At 37.8% G+C, this 21,904-nt stretch overlaps 1 protein-coding gene across 6 annotated transcripts in view; it reads left to right on the top strand.

Moving 5' to 3' along the window:
* Window positions 1-21,904, top strand: part of AOPEP (aminopeptidase O (putative)) — a 192,809-nt gene that overhangs the window by 112,306 nt on the left and 58,599 nt on the right. For 5 of the 6 annotated variants that reach the window (XR_008233506.1, XM_052777125.1, XM_052777127.1 and 2 more), the window contains exon 12: window positions 485-568. Coding sequence is in view for 5 of the 6 variants with exons in the window: in XM_052777125.1 (XP_052633085.1) it covers window positions 485-568 (84 nt within the window). In the remaining variant the exon portion in view is untranslated. Of the gene's footprint in view, window positions 1-484; window positions 569-3,056; window positions 5,039-21,904 lie in introns of those variants that run through there. The other variant, XM_052777129.1, reaches the window with a different exon arrangement.

Below are 21,904 nucleotides of genomic sequence, written 5' to 3'. Positions count from 1 at the left end.
AATATTTGTATGGGGGGAAAAAAAGCCAAGTGTTACTACTTCATTAAATAATAACCCCACCATCTAAATTTGGCATTGGTAGTCTGGAACAACATTCGAGTGGGTGGCTGGAAATAAATCTCTTACTTGAAATAGAAGGTGTAAGGGATAAAGCGCAGAGATTTTCCCCAGGATTTTTGCACACTGCAATGATAACTTTCCATTTAGCAACCAGGTCTGGCGTCAAACATGTTCTTTGTGCAAAAAAAGCCTTAAACTGAAAGCTCCAAGATGAAGAACACCACCTCACGCTTTGACTGTGTACAAGTAACTAACCAGATTACCTAAAACCTTGTCATTCTAGATGGGAAAAGTGCTTTTCCTCCTTCCAGTGAAGCAATGGAAAAAATTGTCTTGAGTCTGTTTATAGCTTCTTACTAATGCTGAATAGCTGCACTCAGGTCACATCTTCTTCCTAAAAAAGCACTATGGTTTTGAACTCCAGGTCACAAAATGGATTCAGACAAACCAGAGCATCAGAAAAAGCGGCAAAAAGAAAAGAAAGCAGGATGAAGTCGTTTTTCAAAAGGTAAGGGTTCATGATGTGTGTTTGTGTAATGGGACAAAGGACAGCAGATCCAAAATGCTTTCTGATGAAGCCTTCTTAAACTCTATAGAGACTTCATTTAGCGTCTTCAATGAGGTGATAGTAAAAGGGCGTTACTGTTAAAGTTGCAGTGTCACCATGTAATTACAATGGAAATAAATTAATAATCTCTTCAGATGTCTATAATTTAGGAGACAAAATTTCCCTATACTTGTATTTAACTGGAACATTCTGAGGAATAAAGAGTGCTTTCATCAGAGAAATCAATAGCACTTGAGACCTTTTGACAGGACCTGCACCACTATTTGCAAATTACCAGATACTGGTAGCTGAGAAACAGTTTTCACGGTGGATATTGGGACGTGATGTGATATGTACGTTGAAACAAATGTTCTGACTATCCTATTGGCTCTTCCTTCAGAGGGTGAGTTTGAAAATGATCTATTTGCAATATAGGTTTCAATTAGTGAAAATGTGTCTAGATGGTTATTTTTTAAATTACTACAGAGGATTTAAAAAACTGAATACAACCTAAATTAAACTATTTTTAAATAAGTGATTTTTGATTTAGCTATTGTGAAATTCTGTTGTTCTAGAATGTTGAGTTGACCATTTAAATTACAATGTAGAGAGGTAAGTAATTAGCTGACACTTTTACCAAATAGCTGGTTTCTGTCCTCTGGAGAAAAAAAATGTGAATAAAGATGCATTTCCAAATGCATTATTAGAACTATGGGGGTTTTGCTTGCTTTGGTTTTACAAGCAAATTTATAATTATTTTTTAAAACCCTTGTTACCTTTAAAGGATTAAAATAGCACTGTGTTGTTTTGCTGTTTCGACAGTGCTTCTAGAATGCATGATGAATCATTGCTGTTTCTGTAGCCAAATTCTTGCTGATAGCATGGCTGCCAACTCCTGGGATGAGTTGCCTTAGTATGGGCATTGCAGTATATGATAAATGTCTACAAAGTGCATTGTTGTGTGGGGGTGATTTACCAGCTCCATGGTGAGTTAAAAAACCACCAAATGGCATCCTTTAATTCACTACTACTTTTATTTTGTAACTGGAGTACATCATTCAGGAAAGATGTTCTGTGGTGTTGTACTTTAGAATGACATGATCTAAACAGAGATAGTATATACTGTTGCAACAAATAATTCAATTTATGCTTATGTGTGTTTGTTTGTTTGCATGTATGTGTAGCATTTGTATTTACAATCATTTTATTTTAAGCTGAAGATGAATTTTTTAAGTTAAAAAATGTATCATCATGTGAATTTGTGAGCAAAATGCATTGACCGTACAAATAGCCCCAGTACAAGCTACAGTCTGCATACATTTTGAAGTAATTTTTAAACGGTACAAAGCAGGTCCCCGCTACATCTTAACTGTAGGCTTAAAGGTACCTTATGCTGTTACACCTCTCCTCATCTCTTTTTATAGGAGAAAGCTTCCTCAGTGCAAAACCCCTTTGTACTGATAAAACTCCATTTCTATTGTTCTCCCCCTACTGCTCCAAGGCTTGAGAGTGAGAACTTCTGCATCTAGGCTTGCCGTGTTAGAAATGCAAAACCTGATGTGTAAACCTAAGATATACTCACTGTTTTCTTAAACAGTAATTCTTGAGTAAGGTCTGTGAGTGGAAATGTGAATTAAAATTGAAGGCAAGAATCTGCATTGTCTTCTAATATCTGTAAGTATTAATAATTCTTTGAGATTCAGTGCAGATTCACAGCATTGCATTGGCAGGTTATTTAACCCCACGGGAAGGAAAAGGCGTAACAATAACCTTATGTTTGGTAGTGAAAGCATTGACTAGGCACCGAGGGTGGGATTCTTCATGTTCTGTAGAAGTTTGGTCATTGCAATGGTGACTTTTCCAATACCATTAGGTACAAGAGAAGAGAAAAAGGGCAAGGGACCTCCCTGGTGCTGGCAGAGCTTTATTGTATTATCTGGCTTCAGAGTTGGTTACAGCTAGGTTTCCAATGTGGACTTACCAGTCAGTGTGGTGCCCAGTCATATGGATGTTGCTAACCTCTGTTCCACTAGAATTCTCGATTGTTAGCTGTGTCTGTATTGGTTTGTAGCAGAAATGGCATCATACAGCGGTTTAAGTACTTTTCTGGGGATAAACAGGAGAACAAGGAAGAAAAAGGCATGTAATGGAAAAGTAAGGCACCCTTGAAGAAAGTAGCAGAGGTAGGAATAAAACCATGGAGTGAGAAGAGGGAGGTGAGAAGCAGAGCAGTAGGTAAACAGAGAAGTCAGAAAGCTGGTACCAGCTCATATCACACGTGTAATTAAAATAAGGATACCGACATATTTTGCTACATCTAGAAAACTCAGCTTTGTGTTGATCTTGCTTATCCTTTCAAAACAAGCACTAACTTATTAAATGTAGCTTCTAAACTTTCATGTGCCTGTGCTGTCCGATTTTCCTCTATCATTTTTTTTCTTTGTGATAGGAAGTCCTATTTCTAATACAAGATGGATGACTTTGCTATACTGAGACACCGCCAAATCAAAGCAACTGCTTCCGCATCCAAGTACAAAATCTAGGACAGAGAGATAACTCTGTATGGAATAAGTGAAACAGAATTGTGGAGGAAAGGTTGCTGACAACTACCGGGGAATTGCTTCTTGAAAAAGTTGCCTTCCAAACAGTTAAGTTTGTAGGAGCTGACTTTACATACGCATGTATGTATTTAACGAACATTTAAAGATACCATGTGCTGGATAAGAACTGTGTAACTGGTAGTGTTAACTGCGCTCAAGGGGCATATGAACCAGTGGGGAAGCTTGTGTACAAAGGTGTGGTGCTGCTCTCCAGTGTGGACCCACACACGGTGGGTTATACCAGTGTAACAGATTCCATGGGTGAGAAGGACTTTCTAGACAAGTAACTAAGGGTTCTTGTTCTTTTGCGCTTCTGATCTTTTTTTTTTCTTTTTTTTGGAGCTTTGTTTTCCTTTCAAACCTTTTTGCTGCTCTGCTTCTGAAATACTTTATTTTTTCTTAGCAGCTTTTATTACAATCTTTCCTTTCCTGCTTCTTTTTCACCCCTCTTTTCTTTCTCTGTTCTCCATTGTCTCCTTCAGTCACCTTCAGTACTGTTCATTACTTTCTATTTACTTTCAGTCATTTTTTGTTTCCTACGTTATCTTTTGCTCACCTTGTTTTCTGTTTATGGTTCTCTGTAGATACTCTTCTTATGACATGTGCATGCACATACGCAGCTTTAAACACACTCACCCCTCACATTTCTGCTTTTGTCATCCTTCCTATTCTTGTATGTTCTTTACTCCTCATTTAAACTTAATGCTGTCTCTTGTCATTTAGCTGGTCAGCACTTCTAGCAATCAGTATGTGTATCAATACAGAATGTTGTTTATGTGAGAAAATTAGAGAAAGTAGAACAGAGCTGGGAAAGAAGTGGTTAAAATTAGTGTTGTTTTATTATGAAGAGTGTGATAGAAATGCTAAGTGCTACTATTATTTTTGTTGTTGTACTGGACTGTGCCTGCTTGAAAAAAGATTCCGTTATCCATGCCAGTGCTGAGTGTTAGGCAGAAAAAAATGATCTTTCAATCAGACTAGTGGAATTGTAGCACCCAATCTGGATCCACTCTGGAATTTGAGGAGAAACATATAGGAGACTAACTCACTTTTACATGAAGTTCAGTGTTAAAACATAAGAGCTGCTTTGAAAGTATTCCAGTGGTAGAAAAAGTGTCATAGGATGAGATACAAAGGATACACAGTAGTTAGGGAGAGCACTGAAATACGTGTGTGTATATATATATACTAGGTAAGGAAGATGATTTGTGCAAATTACCAAAATTGCATTTGTCAGTTTCAGTTTTAGTTTGATTCTATACTGAGACTTTGAGGAATAATTCAGCTTTTCCAGAATAATTTCTGCTGCTTTCTCAGAAATACTGTTTTCATGTGTTTAAAGTTTGTCTGCTAGTTTACTAAAAGTGTGATTGTCTTTGATATTTTCCTATTGGTTGTTGCTATTGATCATTCTTCTCTCTCCAGAGATTTACAATTGTCAGTACATAAGCTCTGTTAATAACCTGAGCAAAAATGATTTTGTTGAAATAGCTGTTAAGTTTCTAATAAAAAAAATAAAAAAACCAAACCAGTTGTGATATGTATGACTAATGCTAAATGCTATAACTCTTTCATCCTTTAACAATGAATTACCAGTGTAACTGAAACACAAGAAACACATCTTGTAATTCATTAAAGTGAGTTGTGGTGTTATACTTCAAGTAGAAAATGTTTTGAAGTCTCAGCAAAAAATAGGTAGGGAGAAGAAAATACAATGTAGTAAAAGAGAGCTTTTATTTAACTAGGGAATTTATTCAGGATGATGTGCTTCTGCTAATTCAGGTAAAGCAATATTAACATATAATGCATTAAAATTACTTTAAAACTTTAATTACCATGTATTTTTTATTTCTCAAAATGAACGTTTTTAGTTGAATCCACCGAACTGAGAATCAAAGCAAGGATCAAATCTGAAATAAATCTTTTGAGCTTGTGCACTGTATAGTGCTTAACAGCTAAAAGAAACGTGGTAAGAAGTACTAAAGCATTCTTCAGAGTCTTCAATGGAGTTGTTTGCTGTACCTTAGCTTTCCAAACTCTGTTAATCTCACAGAACTTTCTAGGAACCCTGTAAATGTATTAGCTGGCCTTCACTGATTACAGATAACATTCAATTCCTTTGGCAATCAGGGATTCGGATGGAAAATTCTGCACCCACCTCATGCACAAGAACTGAATTGCAGTAAATGTTGTTAAGCTATCTGAGAAATAGAGCGTCTAATTTTAAAAACTTTTCCCCCGAATACATGTGAATATAATTTCAAGCCATTAAAACTAAACATTTTCAGCATTTTGTTTTGCATCCCTGTAAAAGTATCAGTATTTATGCATTGTTTGGAAAATGTAATTACACAGCTCAAAAAACCTGCTATTTTTTAGGATGGTGGTACTTCAAAGTTCACTTAAGAAACATTTAATAGAAAAGAAAATACTATGTCTATGTGTAAAAAATGTACGAATTTGAGTGGAATTTTTGGGTTAGCCATAATAATAATAATTTTTAAGAAATTAGTCCAGTTCTGACGCCAGTATCAGCTGTATCTTACTTGCAGTAGTGTTGTGTCAGGATCTTAGTTTCCTTTTTAATAGCACCCATCTCTCTTAGCAAGGAAGTGTTGTTGCATAGCTTATTTCACATTGAGTCTCCCAGATGGATATTATTATGTTGTCAAAGGGTGAATGTTCCTATTAGGCCACATTCAGACCACATTTTAAAATCAATGAACCAACTTATCACCATGCATATGATGATGTACATGCTCCCTTTCAGACTCTGAGATGACCATTTCTAAATTAGAACTCAGGCCAGCATGGCCATGTGTTGAAATAGCTTAAAGTTTACAGAAAATTACATCACTGTTAATTATAGCAGTCCAAGCCAGCAGCCATCCTGTGCAGCGAAAGGTTAAGGTCACTTTAAAATACAAGAAAAAGGCATTTTTAATGGAGAGTTTTTTTCCTTTTGATTTGTAGGAGGAACTAGTTAGATGCCTGTGATGGAGCACTATTTGGCAATCTGTCTCACTGGAGGCATTTTAATGAGGCGATGTTTGTGCATGTTATCGTATGATACTAACAAGATGAATTACATTACTGGGATCTACTAATGCCACTAATTTTTCAGTCTGCTGTTGTTTCTAGTTATAAAGCCCTATTTTGGGTGATTGAAATGTGTTCCTTTGTACCTTAGCTATTGAAATGTGCTCCTTTGTACCTTAGCTTACAAATACCTTTTGTCTTTAAAAAACCAGGAAATGGAAAATGTGAGAACAGTTTTTTTCTTTCCAAAATAACAGAAAAACAAAAAGCATTTGATCATTTTTAATACTTCTCAAATGTCTGCCCCCACCAGTGTTTACGCAGTGAATTCTGAGTGGTGATGTAGTGAGTTTTGGGAGCAGAAAGAAGGCTGTCCCTTTCAGGGCATTTGCAACTGGAGTGACTTACTACATTTGGAAAAAAGTGGTACGCTGCATTCAAACACTCCGTAACTGTTCTTCTACAGAATTTCCCATGGATTTTTTACTAGTTGAGAATATACACTTGTGCATGGCAGTTGAATAATCCACTTGATTTAGATGTCCCCAAGTTCTTCTTGATGTGATTGTAAGGACTCCAGAGGAGGTTTAATGGTCTGCTGGCTCAAATGTGTACTTTATTTCAGTCTTACATGTGTTTTATTTCAGTCTTACATTTATTACACCTTGTCAGAAATAGGCTTAACAATTTTTTGATGACCAGCCTTAGCTATTGTCCTCATGCTATGTCTTTTTTCAGTTTAGATTATGTTCACATACTGTATAGCAAAAGCACATGTATAGGAGTCTGTAAGTATGGACATCGTTATTTAAAGAAATATATGAGCACAGAAGCTTTTACAAAACCAGTTAAAAAGGTTTTGGTAGTTCTTAATCTGTTTCTTGATGGCCATAGTACTAAAAGCAGTCATGGGTACAACTTACAATACTGTTATCCTCTCCTCCCCTTCCAGCCTCCCGAGAAGCTCTTTTAGAGCAGGAAGGTAGCTCACTGTTAAAAGCAAATACATTCTTTGTTGCTTTAATTAAAAAGACAGGGTTGGATTCTTAAAGTTGTGTAAATTGTACTCATTTGGTCTGCGTGGCATATATTTTATGTAACTTTTCTTGTGGGCACAAATTGAGTGACTACTCATAATTGTCTAGTTCCTCTCATCAGATGCTTCACTTACAGGTTTTGTGAAACCTATACCTATACAACCTATAGTTGTGAAACCAACATTTGAAACTAGACTACAGTATCTCAACGTTAGCATATGATATATAGCATAGGATATTTATGCTATATATCTCTATATTTATGCTATATACATATAGAAAATATTTTTGATGTGATGAGATACAAGGCACAAACTGTCCAATATCTGTCGGTTTATTAGGACTGCAGTCTCACTATGGATGAGTGAACAGAAAATATTTTCCTTTTCTATTTGTACTCTTAAGCTAAGTTCCTGTCCTACATTGAGCTCCACCCAGGCAGTCTCCATATCTCAACAGCATTCTTGAAGCACAGGGTATTGATCCTTTAATTTTCCATAGTTTTGATTCACAAGTGATTGCCAGTGACAATTTACTTAACACAGTAAGTACAAGAAATTTATTGTCCTCCTGTGCTCCTGTTCTAGTTAACAGTCGTTTTTCAAGAAAAGCTTTTATCTAGAAAAATTGTTGATGGAAAAGAAGCTTAGGCAATCATTTTTTTCTGTTTGTGTCTTCTTCCCTTTTCTGCCATTAATTTAGGCATCCGTTCGGCATTTTCAATGAAACTTGTTAGTGCTCTAAATCTGCCATTTTCCTCTAAGAGATGCTCTGGGGAAAGCCCGCATAAAGGCAAGGCAGAAGTGTAAGCTTCATCATTTCTGGGAATCCTAACAGACGCATGAGGGGGAAGATGTTACAACTGTCCCAACCACAGGAAACATTTTTCTTGACACTTTAAGCCTATGAGACAGATTGGTCATGAGACACAAGTTCCTAAGAAATTGGATTTAATTACTTTTGCTTCTTACAGAATTTAGTGTTTTGGTTTTATGAACTATATCCTATGTACTCTTCAGGTTACATGCTCCAAATGTGGTGAACACCCACATAATGAATTTGCCTTGCAGTTGGTTTCCTTCTTCACTCCTAACACAAATACCTGAGAAAAAAGGGGCTCAGGACTTAGCTTGGAGGACTGATGAGTGTCTTGCTTATGTTCTCTCACCCATATTGCAAAAGGAAATTAAATAAAGCTAGAGAGTATTAAATGTTTCCATGCTCAAATGTTTCCATCCTGTTTATTTCAAAGAAAAGATGACCAGCTCAGTGCCAGCTCTGCAGTAACTATGGTTGTCTTGTTTTTGTTTAAATTAAAGAGATTTCTCTGTTCTGGCTGTACTTCTGACGAATTTGGTGAAGCTACTCATATATTTAAATGCTTTGCTGAACCAGGCCTTAGTCATTCATCCTCAAGATCTTCTTTCCAGGTGACCACTTTCTGACTGAAAAGGGGATTTGACTTCTCCTAATTGCCTAGAGTGCTTTTTACTGTGACATGTGGTGTGAATTTTTTTTTAATATATATCTTCCAGCATAGATGAAACCGTTGTGGGGGGCAGATAATATTTGAGAGAGGATAACTGTAGAATTAATTTGTCTTAGGCTCAATTTCCTTCTACATCCTGCAATTTCCTCTCCCCTATTTTGCTTGTAAAAGCAAAAGTAGGTGCCCTTCTGAGTGCATGCCAGTGTGAGAAACCCATGAGATGGAATTTTAAGTTTATCACCCAAATTTACCTTCATTGTGGCTTGATATATATGGCCTGTTTTTTGACAACAGGTGTTACCCAGAGTAAGCCTCTTAGGTTTTCAAATGCTTATTAAGAAATAGAAGGAAGTAAAAAGGTTTGAATTCTGTCTTTTGTGGAGCACAAGCAACACAGGCATTCATATTTAGGAGAAGCGGTTGTTTGAAGAGAGTAGGAAGCCAGGGGAAGTGATTTCAGCTTACCTGGTTTTATAGATGTGGATATGTGAATAGAAGGTGCATTTAAAAACTTCTTCCAGTCAAAATAATTAATATACCATACTTTCGTTCTAATACACCCTCTTATTTTGTAACATCTGTAATATTTTTCAAGGAATTAATCATTTGCTCTTCTTTGTAAAACTACCATGCTTGTTTATCAGCACAGGAGGGGAAACATACATGACAACAGAATGCTTTTCTGTATTCCATGCATTGCTCATAATTTTACAGCAGCTCGAAGTTGCAGGATTGAGTTGTGTAAAAGTAGCTGAGAGATTCTAGACATCTCAGAACATACTACCTGTAGTGTGAAGATACAGTTTTAATGCAACTGTGTGTTTACAAAGAGTCTTCTACCAAACAATTGCAAAGTGCTTTTTTTTAATGTAAAGACCTCACTAGCATTGTATGAGATACTTCAAAAACATGTAACGTCTCTCTTAAAATCCTCTGTCCTTCAGAATTGAAATTAGAATGTTTATCTGATTTTACAGATCATAAAGCAAGGCATGGAGATGCTAGGTAGCTTGTCCAAAGATACCTAAGAAAGTTGGGCAGGGCAAGGAAATGGATTGCAGTCTTCAAGCTTGGTGTCCTAACACAAACCTTCACCTGGGAGCTCTCTGTCTTATAAATACCAAAGAATTAAGCCACACAATTTTCCATGAAGCAGTTAGTGGTCTATGCGCCCAAGTGTGGACAAGTTGGTGATATTTTACCCTGTAGTAGAGGTGGTAACAGAAGCTAGTGCTGTGACTTCATCTCCCCGGTAATACTATGAAAGGCCCAGTGCATATAGCAGTGTAACTGAAAAGATGAACTTGAGCATGGGAGGATCTGTTTTATCTCTCTATATATTGCAATATAACATACTTTCTAGTTATGAATTAAGGCTACAATTAGTGGTTTCTGATTATAAGTATCAAATGTAAGTGTTGGCTTTGAGTGTATTTTAAAGGATAAGTTTAATGAACAGCTATTTACCTTTTCGTCTTTGACTGTCCAAATGAGAATATGCAGTCCTGTAACTTTTCACACAAAGGGAGAGTAGAATAAGTAATAGAAGCTTGCTAAATCATGTTTTTTCAGTGCAAATAGTTTTGATAGTAAAAGTTTCAGACACGGTATGATAGGATGTTGGAGGCATGATATTTAGTTTAGCAGCCAGAAATGTGCCTGTGTGTTGTGTCTGCACAGCATAGAAAGAGGTATGACGGACAAGTCTGCTCCTGTCTTATTAAGCTGGAGGTAGTACGGAGCTGGAACCTATGATAAAGAACAATTGCATGCATAATTCTTTGCTATAGAGGTATACTTATCCTAATGGAGTGTGTTGCTTTGCAACCGTGTAAGACAGAAATGCAGAGTTAAGTATCTTGTGTGAATGTCCTGTGTAGTGATCTAGCCTTTTGGTATAAAGTGGCATGTAAGTAAATATTTAACGAGCTCTATTTAATTAAAAGTATCTGGTCAGACTATCAGATTCTCTTATGATTTGTCAGGGACACAGGGACTTTTTCTGAAAACAAGCCATTTTGTACGTCCAGGGTATATTTCATATCTTGCACTTGTTTTTAATCAGTTAAAGCCTGTGAATGTCCTGTATAGGAATTTGTTTGAAGTGTTTTTAAAAAGGGAGGTTGTGTAATACCAGTGACCTAGATGGCGTGTAGACACTAAGTCTTTTCATTTGTTTTCTCTTGTCCAGAGCATTGAGACAGGAAGCATTCTTAGAATTATTTTTAGATTTTTAAAAGTCAACCTTGATTTCCTCATGTAACAGTAATCCCTTGGCTAGGCCTGAAAGCAATATTGTTTGCTCTTCCATAGTGCCATATGCTTGCAATTTTTTGCTTTCTTTTGGGTGCCTGTGCTTTTTTTAAAGAAAGTGCTCAGAAACTTCAATTTCTATTGGATTGTCATACTTGAACTGTTTGGGTATAGAAGAAAGTGCTCCCCAATGTATCCATGATTCTTCTCATTGTGGGTCTAAATCACAGTAAGTGGTTTGATTTATTGCAGTCTAGTGAGATGATCATGTCTAAAAGATCACTGTCTTGCTCCATGATCATGTTGTCTTTATGACATCACATTTGTTGTGACAGAAAGATGGCTGAGCAATTAGGAGTCAGGAATTCTGGTTTCCTTTTTGGCTTACATCCCACTTATTTCCCATCTAAGCATTCAGCTGAGAAGTGAGCTGTAGGTCCCAATGCAGCCTTACACCTAGGTCATGGCACTGCTGCTGCCACTTTAATTGGTCTGTCCCTCTTTTTAAACTAAAGAGAAATTGAGTGCATCGGTGTGTTTCTGTAACCCCTACCATTGCTTCTTATCCCATTTCCAGCATTAAAATCTGCGAAACTTCTACAGAGATGTTGTCTTAAACATGCGTAGGCTGCAGAATTACTGAAACTTACTATCTTTTCTTCTACCACACACATAAGCTGTGCTATGTAGAGAAGGTAAGCGGTTTCAAGTTCTGCATCTTTGTAATGTAAAAATATACTTAGCTAAGTGTTTTGTTGCTTGTCATGCCACGTTAATATTTGTAAAACATACTGAGATTGGTATATGTAGTGACTGTTAGATTGCACGAGTTCCTGTTTGTTGTTGCTGGTGTCAGAGCAATGACTGATGGTTTCAAGTAAGGCAATTGAAATGTTAATTGTTCTTTGTGCTAGACATCAGCTTTTCAGTATCTTACCCATATTTGTCTTGCAATACAACTTGATGTTTCCAAAGCATATGCTAGCCAGTGTTTGACTGTATTCCTTTCATCAATAAAAAGTTTGTGTTTTTCAGCTTATCTCCTCCTGAGTCATCTTCATCTGAATGTTTTTATTACCCTTAAACCTTAGAATAAGCCAAATGATTAAAATGTTGTAAAAATGTCTTTTCATGACAGAATAAAAATCCCCTGTGACTCAACAAATCTGCTATGGAAAAGAGTTACTTTTGAAGACCATTATGTGAATTTTAGTTGGCCATAACATTGTGAGTATCCGTTAAAGTTTATGAAAACCTGATTATGGACACAGAAACATAAACTCTGGATTACTCACCTACAGATTTAAAAAAAACCCAAATAGCTCAATATTAATTACACAGAGGAAAAACTGGAAAGTGAGAGAAGTTGGATCAATATACCATCACTTTCATTATTGTGATTCTAATTATATTTACAATTTTTATAAATTTGTAAGTCACAAAATGGGAAGTGACCAAGCCATGAAGTGTTGTCAACACAAATAATATCCTTGAGATTTTGTACTGCTCATTCCTACTCGTATGTTGGCTGAGGAGAGCTAAGTAGGCATAGGAAAGGAATTGTAGAAGCAAAGTCGAAGCTCAAGGTTTTCTGTTTGTGTTCCCCCTCCCCGTCCAGTACCTGCATTTTCCACTGGGGAGCATTCTGTTTTCCTGTTGGAATATTACAAATAGCCCCACCATTGGCCCATAAAGCACTCCAAAACTGGACATAGAAGTAAAGTTGCTGTAAGTTACAGGTACGGAGAATTTGGCTTCCTAATTATGTTGTGTTTGATTTTAATGTTAGGAGATGCGGGATGGGAATGAAAAGATATATGGAGGGAATGTCAAGTTAAAGATGCCCTTACAAGGATATCCTTCATATTCTGGAAACTAGTATATAGTGCAAGTGGCTTTTTTTCCATTTTATTGAATTTATTGCCATCTTGGCTTAGTTAAGAGTGGACTGGGTGGGTGTTTTGCAATGCGGACTCTTTCCAAAGCACTGGCAAAGATTTAACAGTAAATCCAGCTGAGTTCCCCTGAGGGTTTGAGCTGAAATTCTGACTTTCATATTAAATTAGGCATGGTTACAAGACAAGAATTATTTGAAGTTTTTATGAAGCATGTGACTGACAGAACAGGCAACTGGGATGCAAATCGTTTTCATGTATGTTTCTTTGTTGGGTCAAAAATGTATTCAGGATACAAAAGGTTCTTATTTATGGGACTTGAAGGGACATAGATAAAAAGATAGTTTTTAAATCTTAAAAATAAAAAACAAGCCCCTCAGACTTCTTTGCCCAAGTTTCCTTTGTTTGAGGATTCCCCCCTCCCCGCCCCAAAAGGGCTTCCCCCTTTTTTCTAAATACCTGAAGCTTCATACAACTATCCCGTGTATTTCAACTAGACAACGTTCTGGGGTTTGGGGCAGGGATGGGGGGGATGTCTGTTTAGACTACAGTTGTATTTTTGAAATACTTTAGCAAATATCTTCTGTGATGCGGCAATGGCCAAATGGACTTCCCCTTTGTTTCCCTGGCCTGCTTTATATCTGTATTGCTGTGATTCTTAATGGCAGGGTGCTGCAGCTATTCCTGCCAGTATTTCAGGTTATATTATGAATGAGAACCATGCAATAAACATTGTCTTCTGCCACTTCAGGCAGAAATTTCTATTAAACTTTTAAATGACCCATCACCACACCACAGGGGTTTTTTTTCAACTCCGAATTGTGCTATGCTTTGGAAATAACCATATACTTGACAAGTTTGTGTGATTAGAGAAAAAAGTGTTAAAAATTGTGGAAGTCAGTCACCCATCTACACTTGAGTCTTCTCCACGGTTCCTGCTGGATCATTCCCTTGCTGGTGCCAGGGTTAGCAGCACAGGGTGCTTAGAGGGAAATGAAAGGCAGAGTGACACCATTGTTAAGTCAGTCTCTCCAGAGTACCACATAGCAAATGCAGTCCCTTTTTTTTTTTTTTTTTTTTTTTTCCATATACTGTCTTGCATCATATCCCATCAGCCTGCATTTTCACATTGGTTTCTTACCATGTTTCCTACCCTCATCTTCCTCATTACTTTGTAGGGAAGACTTGCATTTCAGCAACCTCTTATTTTCTCCCTTTGCAAAAAAAGGCTATCATGAGGTTGAAAATCCATTTCTAACCAGAGAATGTTTATAGATACAGTACTCTAATGAATACCTGTCCATTACCTGATTTAAATCTCTATTATGCTCTTTTTTTTTTCTGGTTTGCCTATGAAAAAAGGGAGAAGATAAAAGGTTAATGTCTGCTTGTTTTGTTCTTTTTAATTGAATCAATGGGAAGTGAATACATCTTTCTGGATGGAGCAAGTCTGTGCTACTAGTGATACACTTGTCCTTCTTTCTTTTGTTCTTGTACTGTTGTTCATCTGTTCTTGTGGAAGATAATGTTGTCATGTAATATAAACTGCAGAGAACCAATTCTCCATGAATGTGCCTGTGTTAATTTTAAGAAGGATTTTAAGCATTTTTGGATGCACAGAAAAAGCTAAAACATAAAAACTGAAATTATGTTACGAATATGATGGTTTCATTTTAGCTCAAATATGAATGACACCTCATGAATGTATCTTCAATTAATCTGCAATAAAAACTGGATCATAACTTGGAAGTGGGAATTACATGTGGCCAAAAAAACCAGTACATACTTCGGCTCCATCCAATAGCTCGCCCCGTCATTTTGGACACTAAAGGAAGGTGCAGTCAGCTTCTGAGGACTAGTGCTTTTGAAGTAGGCCTTTCTGTTACAAAGTAGGCTGTTCCAGAATAGTTTGGGTTTTTTCACCCAAATGGCAATAGAGCAACTCTTAATTGTTTACCCAGATTAAATGTTTTTACCTTATGCTGACCGTTTCGATAACTGGACTGGGTTTCTGGGGAGAACAGTGGCTAAATAAGGCCTTTCTTTTCTTGATTTAAGTATGGGCAAGATTGGCAATGGCTAAAAATTAGCTGTATCTAAAGCTTGCTGAGTGCTTTGGGTAAGGTAAGCCGTTCCTTATTCCTTCTCAGTAGGAATGGCTCCTAAAACAGCTAACAAGAGTTGGTATTGCTTAAAATCTTTTTTTGTTTCAGCAAAAGCCAAGGATAGGATAGATTTGAAGATGCATACCAACATCTGAGGCTCTGTGTTGATGCTAGTTCTCTCAGCCTTATATCTTTTGTAGGCTTTAAAGGCATTTCCCCAGAAAGAAAAAAGATCAAGTTTTCCACTATTTACTCTGGGGTTTTGTTTTAGTTAGTTATTTCATTTTTTTAATGTGTAGCATTCATTCTGGAAATCTGCAGTCCCTACAGGGAGAGAATATATGTTTGAACTGAGCAAGATATAAGGACTGAATATGTTGTGTATAAGCCAGCCAATGTGAATGCTCAGTCAAAAAGCTCTTTTAAAATTAAAACTATTGCTAGGTCAATTGACATGATGGTTGGTAAACTAGGGGAGAGCAAGAGACAGCTGATTGCCTTTCAGCAGGAGCTGCTGAGCTTGAAGAGTGTGTAGGACAGAGCATCCACTAAGAAGCAGTGAATGAGTATTTCCAGTCACTCCGTAAGTAACTGAGAGAGGGCTGAGAGAGATGCCTTGTTAGTACCTCAAAGAGAAGGAAGAAGTAGTTGAAGAGAAGCCAGTATGCAAGGTGAACCTGAGTTTAGATGAGATCCACGCTCTAAGTTTTCAGGGAAGGAGTACCTGTTGTTGTTAAGAAAGGTTTTGTCCCAAATGGGAATACCCATCTTCCAGTGGGTGTTGAGGGTGCGCAGCAATTCCCAACCATCATGGCCTCCTGTCTAGTTCACTATTAGGAAATTTCTGCATAAAATGTTGTGAGTTTTGTATTCTTTCTAATGTCGTGGCTCCCGTACAGAAGCCAAATGTGACAATCTTCTTTGACTACACTGCTTTAAGATTAGATAACAGGGGGATCCTTTTGAAGTCTTTCTGAAAACCTCTGTCTTTGCTTCTCAGAAGAGTCTGGAAAGCTCCTGAAACGCAGGAGCAGGGAGGTTGGAGGGGGAAAAGACACCTTAAAACTGACAGTGAGAAGTAGAATCTGTACACACTGATAAAGTGGTTTTGGATTAACTAACTGCAGGATAAATTGTAACAAAAAGCAAGATGGTTAAACTGGGAGTTCCCATTATTAGCATCATAAAAGTATTAAAAATAGAATTCACAGCAAACAGGATGTCTGGTCATAACTGTGCAGTTTCGGTTGCCCGGTATTTATGCAGTTGACCTTCTGTGCTGAGATCAGAGAGCAGTGAGGAGCCTCGTGACTGTGAATAAAAATCCCGTTTAGTCTGATCACACCAACATGGCAGCTCCTGGAAGAAGTGGGCTAGCATTTAAGGGTAATGCAGAGAAATGAATTAGTACCTCCAGGGAACAGGACATACGCTGCTCCCACTCTGGGGGCAACACATCTTTTTTGAAAAGCTGTAGTTTTACCTGGAGTTGTGGCCAGTGGAACTACATATTTTCTTTTTAATAGCGGAGTTAAAATTCTTTTTTTTTTCTTCTCTGGTATTAAATTTGGACATAGACTGTCAGGAGTACAGAGACTTTATTCCATGTTCCTGAACTTGTTGTACCAAATGAATTAAGAAACCTATAGTTTTGGGAGATGGGCTGTGCTGCTCAGCCAAAAGGACATCGTGAGCATTCAGTGCATCGTGGGAAGTGTTCCCCATTGACCATTTAAAGTAGAACTATTAAGAAAATTCTTTCTTCAACCTCATAGACACACAGGTAATGCCTGCAGCTTGAAGTCTGGACCAGACAGCCCTGACATTTTAGCATGGAGAACAATTTGTGTTCACAGTCCCTGCCTATTGTGTGACAGCAGATGAGAGAGCCAGGCTGGAGTGCCAGGTTCTTACTGCCGTATGCAAATACATTTTTTTGTATTCATGTTGTTGTGAAATGTGGTCAGCTGTGCCAACAGCACTTAGCTGAAATTAACCTTCTCTATTGTGTGCTTTTCTGTTCTGAAAATTTCCATCTCTTTCAACTGAAAAGCAGACTGCCTTAGGTTTTAAGGAGCAAATCCATGAATGTAACAAAAAACAACGTAAAAAGTATCTGAGATACTACTTTTAAGAGTTGATAGCAAATGTTGAAATTTGTTAAAAATAGTGGTAGCATGGTTGCATAAAAAGGAGGCTTAAGAATCAATATTAAAAGCCCTAAAAATATGGCTATCCTTTTTCAGTGTTTGGAAGAAACAGGCTGTTTCAAAGTCGGCATATCTCAGTATATGAACATTTTTTCTTAATGTTCAGCTGACTTCTGTTGAGTAATCCATTTGGTATTATTTTAAGAACTCCTGAAACTGTATTTAGTGTCTGTGTATGCAGTTTCTGTGAATCAGTATTACAGAAAATTGTTTTCCATATAAGTACCTCAGTAAATAAATGAAATAATAGTATTGGTAGAGGCTCAGAAATTTCCCCAAACGTGTGTCATGGAACAGTTGCATGTCAGTAGTAGACAAGACATGTCTTGGGGAATTAATATGGTTGCCACAAATGGGTCTTCTGGAGAGAAAAAAAAGGAGGGGGAGGGGGAAAGGCACTTCTGTTACTTTGTATTGACCTGCATCTCAATTTTGTGATGATTCATTGAGATTAGTAAAGCTGTACCTACAGATCTTCGTTTTGGCTCACTGCCAAGTTCTTAGGTTTTGGTAGTGCCCTGCTTTCCGATTTTTGTTCCTCTTCCTTTTAAACGAGGATGTTGGCTTAGAGCATCAGAAATTCTGTTGCATATCAACATACGTACTAATGGCATACTTGAAATAAAAGTTATTTGAAATAGGTATTCCTGGCTTATTTCTCAATGTCTTTTTGCCAAGCCATTTGTTTACTGAACCTTTGAAAAGAGAGATATAATTTTCAATTAACTGAAGGAATGTACAACATTCAAATACCACACCCAGCCTGCTTAGGAGGACAATATTTTTTTTGTGCCTACATGCCCTTGAATAGTTAAGGGGCAGGTTTTGGGTTGCTGTCAGTTTATAGTGGAAAAATACAAGTCTGAAGGTATTGCTTGAGAAGGCAAAATGTGTAGGTGAAAGCAAAATGCTGGAAGAACATACAGTACGAGAAGTATAGCCTTAAAGAAATGTAACTGTATTAGTGGATTGGGATTGACAAAGAGCTCTAGTCAAGTTTTGATTTCCTTGCAGACTGGGGAAGCTTTCTCTAAGATCTTATTTATCTTCTTAAACAAGGCACAGTATATATGTGTATATACATTCATATATATATATGTGTGTGTGTATATATATATATGAATGATTTGGCTTTCCCCCCTTCTCCTCCCCCAAAACCAAAAAGAAATGCTGTGTTTTAAGAAACATCATTGTCAATTTTTAATCAGTTTCATGGTAACTTTTTTAGTTTAAAAGAGGTGGTTTTTAGAAGAAATTTGATAATACTGCTTTTTTGACCTTGTTGGGAAAGCATGATTAATCCCTTTTAGGTCCTTGCTTGGTCCTCTGCAAGAACCATGTCTTTTCCTGTGCCATCGATGTTTCAGCAAAGTAACTAGGCTTGAGTAGAGACCACACACACGTTTGGGTCTGTGGCAGGACAGGATGTGGATTTAATTCTGAAAAGGTGGGTTGGTCTACAGCGAATGTACTCGACACCCATGGAAGGCTTCCTTCCTCCCCAGCTGGTGTCCTGGCCAGCTGTCCCCGCTCACTGCCTGTGGAGGCTGACATAGCCGGCTGTGGGCAGAGCTCTGCTGACAACCTGACTGCTCTTCCTCAAAAGGTATGCTCGGGGCACAGCAAGCTTTCCTCAGGAGTGTGGGGAGACATCCCACAACTCAGATGGTTTGAAGGTTAATCATCTAGAAGGTCAGGTCCTTAGGAGTGCGAGGCTACGTGGAGGCTGTGAGCAGAGTCTGCATTTCTCCCTGCTGACTCTGAAGGCATTCCAGGGCCAGCCTGTCGTAACCTGGCCCCTTCTGCCGTGAAATAGCCAGAGCACGGAGTATGTTGCAGCTCCTCACTGCAACTAACACTAAAAGGCTGGAGCTAGAAGCTTTTAAATCTTTTTTTGAGTCCCGGTATTACCGATCTATACGTTCTGAAGTGATTGGGTCAATAAATTGCATGACTTCAGGGAGGAAACTTTAAGATGAATGCCAGAAAAAATGCCAGCTGTGCTCTTTGCTAGGTTCTGGCCCTAGACTCTTTTCCCTTTCCCCTTTGCTCTTATCTCCTGGAAGTCATGAAACTGAAGCTTTTTATATTTTGTGCATGTATCCACAGGACAACAAAAATCCACACTGGCAGTCAGCAATACACATTATTGATGGCCAGTTTTCATAGAATAGATAATGAGTAGGCACTCCTCCATTGTGGATTGATAGTAACGTGGTTAGATTTTAATGGGCCACTTGGCCTGGTTTAAACTCCTTCTGCTTAAATGTCAGCAGATACTTATTTTTGTTTTTAGATTATGACCTTTGTGAAAAGAAGAAAAAGAGGGTAAATAAAGTCATAAAACCTAATCTCATTCAAGATTCAACAAATTCTGTTTTTTGAGTCAGAAGCTCAGTCTTAAATTTTCATTTTTGTTTCTACCAGGGGTCTATATATAGGAGCACAAGGCAGAGGCTGTTGCATGCTGTTCTGTGAAGCAGAGTGCATAAAAGAGTAAAGGCACATCTTTTAGCCCAAACCTTGTATTGTCTTTTGTTGGTCAGTCAGACATTTTAATAGTGGGCCCATTTCAAATCTAGGTAACATAGTTCTGTAGCTATGTACTATTCATAGGGTTTCAGTCCTTAAACAGGCTCTTCACAGGCATGTGATGCCCATGTCCACGGTAGTCCCCATTTAGTATATCCCGATGGAAGGACTGGCAGTTTTTCAAGTGAGGTGAAAGACAGAAGGATTGAAGAGCTCAGATTTAGCAGAAATTAGTGCAAGTTTTTACAAAAGTCGTATGTGCACATTTACTGTTCTGGGAATGCAGCCACTGGATTAATGTTTGCAAATCCAGCCTTTTAAATTATTTCTTGTTATTTAAGTTTACTTTGGAGTTCAAAGTTTAAATGTGGGGACTTCAGTAAAGCATGTGTGTCCATCAGCTGTGATCGAGAAGTACTATCTGTTTTGAATGAAGTGGTTTTGTTTAGTCCCATGTCACATTTAGATTCAGTGATGCCATGCTTTATAATCCATGTAATGGAGCTACTTTATATACGTTAGAATACAGTATTCCATGTAACAAAAAGCCACTTGTACTCTTGGAATAAACCTGTACTAGTTTAAAGCAAATGTCACTATGTACATTTTATCTTATGAAACTGTGAACTGGTGTAAACTTTAGGTTACACAAAGAGTGCAATGGCACTATACTGGGTGTAAAACAATATAGAACTTGGTGCTCTACATCAGCTTACAGAGAAGCTCAATAGTTCTGTGATTGTTTTAGTTCACCTGCATAAATGTTCATAATGCCATATTTTGGCAGTGGTATGACAGATAATTTTCTGTTTTAAAAGGTCATGGAAGAGTAATTTAAATGTCCAAATACATTAGCTATTGTTTTATTTTTTAATTCTCCCCCTTCTTGAAAATACTGAGAAATTCAGTTGCATAAACAGGAAAGTGACTGAGCTCCTCCAGTAATCCATTGTAAATTCAGTGTTTGTGCCTTTCAAATTACAGTGGCTAGACGTAAGCAATGTAAATCATTCTGAGACCCGTACAGCATGTATAGATAGAATGGTTGCACCCAGTGGTTTCTGGATCTTCTTCCACAGTGCAGAAATACCACATCATTTAGCAATATTAGAAAGATCAGTTTAGAGAGATTAGTGTAGGATCACAGAGGATGGTCTGTCCAGCCACTTTACAACAGTATGGCTGTAGGAATAGGTACACCTAGTGACTTGGATTGCTTTTCATAGTTCTTTACAGGTACGGTCAGTACTTTGCTTTCATAGAAAAAAATATTTTGTGTTTCACATCCGTAACAATGGAGACAAAATGATAAGTTAACTGCAAAGGTTTTTGGGCCAATGTGTACCAGATCAGACATCTGTGTGCCAGACACACATGCTTCTGGGAGAGTGTTTCTGCTCGGTGGTCTGCACAAGATGCTGTTCTTTATGTAAGCCAGCTTTAGACGGGTTTCTGTGAAAGATGGAGATTACAGGTGAGACAAATCATTTTTACTTCTTAACAATTCCTCCATCTCATCTGCCTTTCCTGTTTTTTAGCAAGTTTTCTTCTGCTGACTGTTGATGAGACAGTGGCTCTGAATTCTCCTGCCGCTGTGTTTGTTTTGCCATGGCAGTTGTTACTTACAGTGAAGGAACTTTCCTGGCTGTCCTGGAGGTTCCCCTGGACTTTACCTTTTCCACATGAAACAGTGCAGCTCTGTGGAAGCTCCGGAGGGACAACTATGGAGTTTCTGCATCCTTAGGACAGTGGTCCTCAGTGAAGGAGGTGGCTCTGTGTAGAGTCCTGTAAAGCTTCCCTTCCCCTGAGCCGAGGACTTGCGTGTATGGCCTCACAGATCCCCTCTGCAAATATCTCTGTTTGCTGATGGTTCCCTGCTGGCCATTAGCCAAGATATTTTACCCAAATCTTACAGAATGAAATCAGATTCACCTAAAAGGACCTACTTCCCCTAAAACTGTAATGCACACTGGCATCAGTAATACTATCTTTTTTCTGAACTAGTAGAATCCCACTTGAGTGTTACTAGTGGGTAGGTTTCGGGGTTTTTGGTTGGGGTTTTTTGGTTTTTGTTTTTACTTACTATTAGAAAAGTCTGCATTAGTTCAGTAGTAGTACTGTTATTCTGCCTGGCTTA

Source organism: Harpia harpyja, chromosome Z (genome assembly GCF_026419915.1).
Source record: "Harpia harpyja isolate bHarHar1 chromosome Z, bHarHar1 primary haplotype, whole genome shotgun sequence".
Classification (NCBI taxonomy): Eukaryota; Metazoa; Chordata; class Aves; order Accipitriformes; family Accipitridae; genus Harpia; species Harpia harpyja.
The sequence above is the reverse complement of the archived record's forward strand: the minus strand, read 5'-3'. Positions and strand labels throughout refer to the sequence as shown.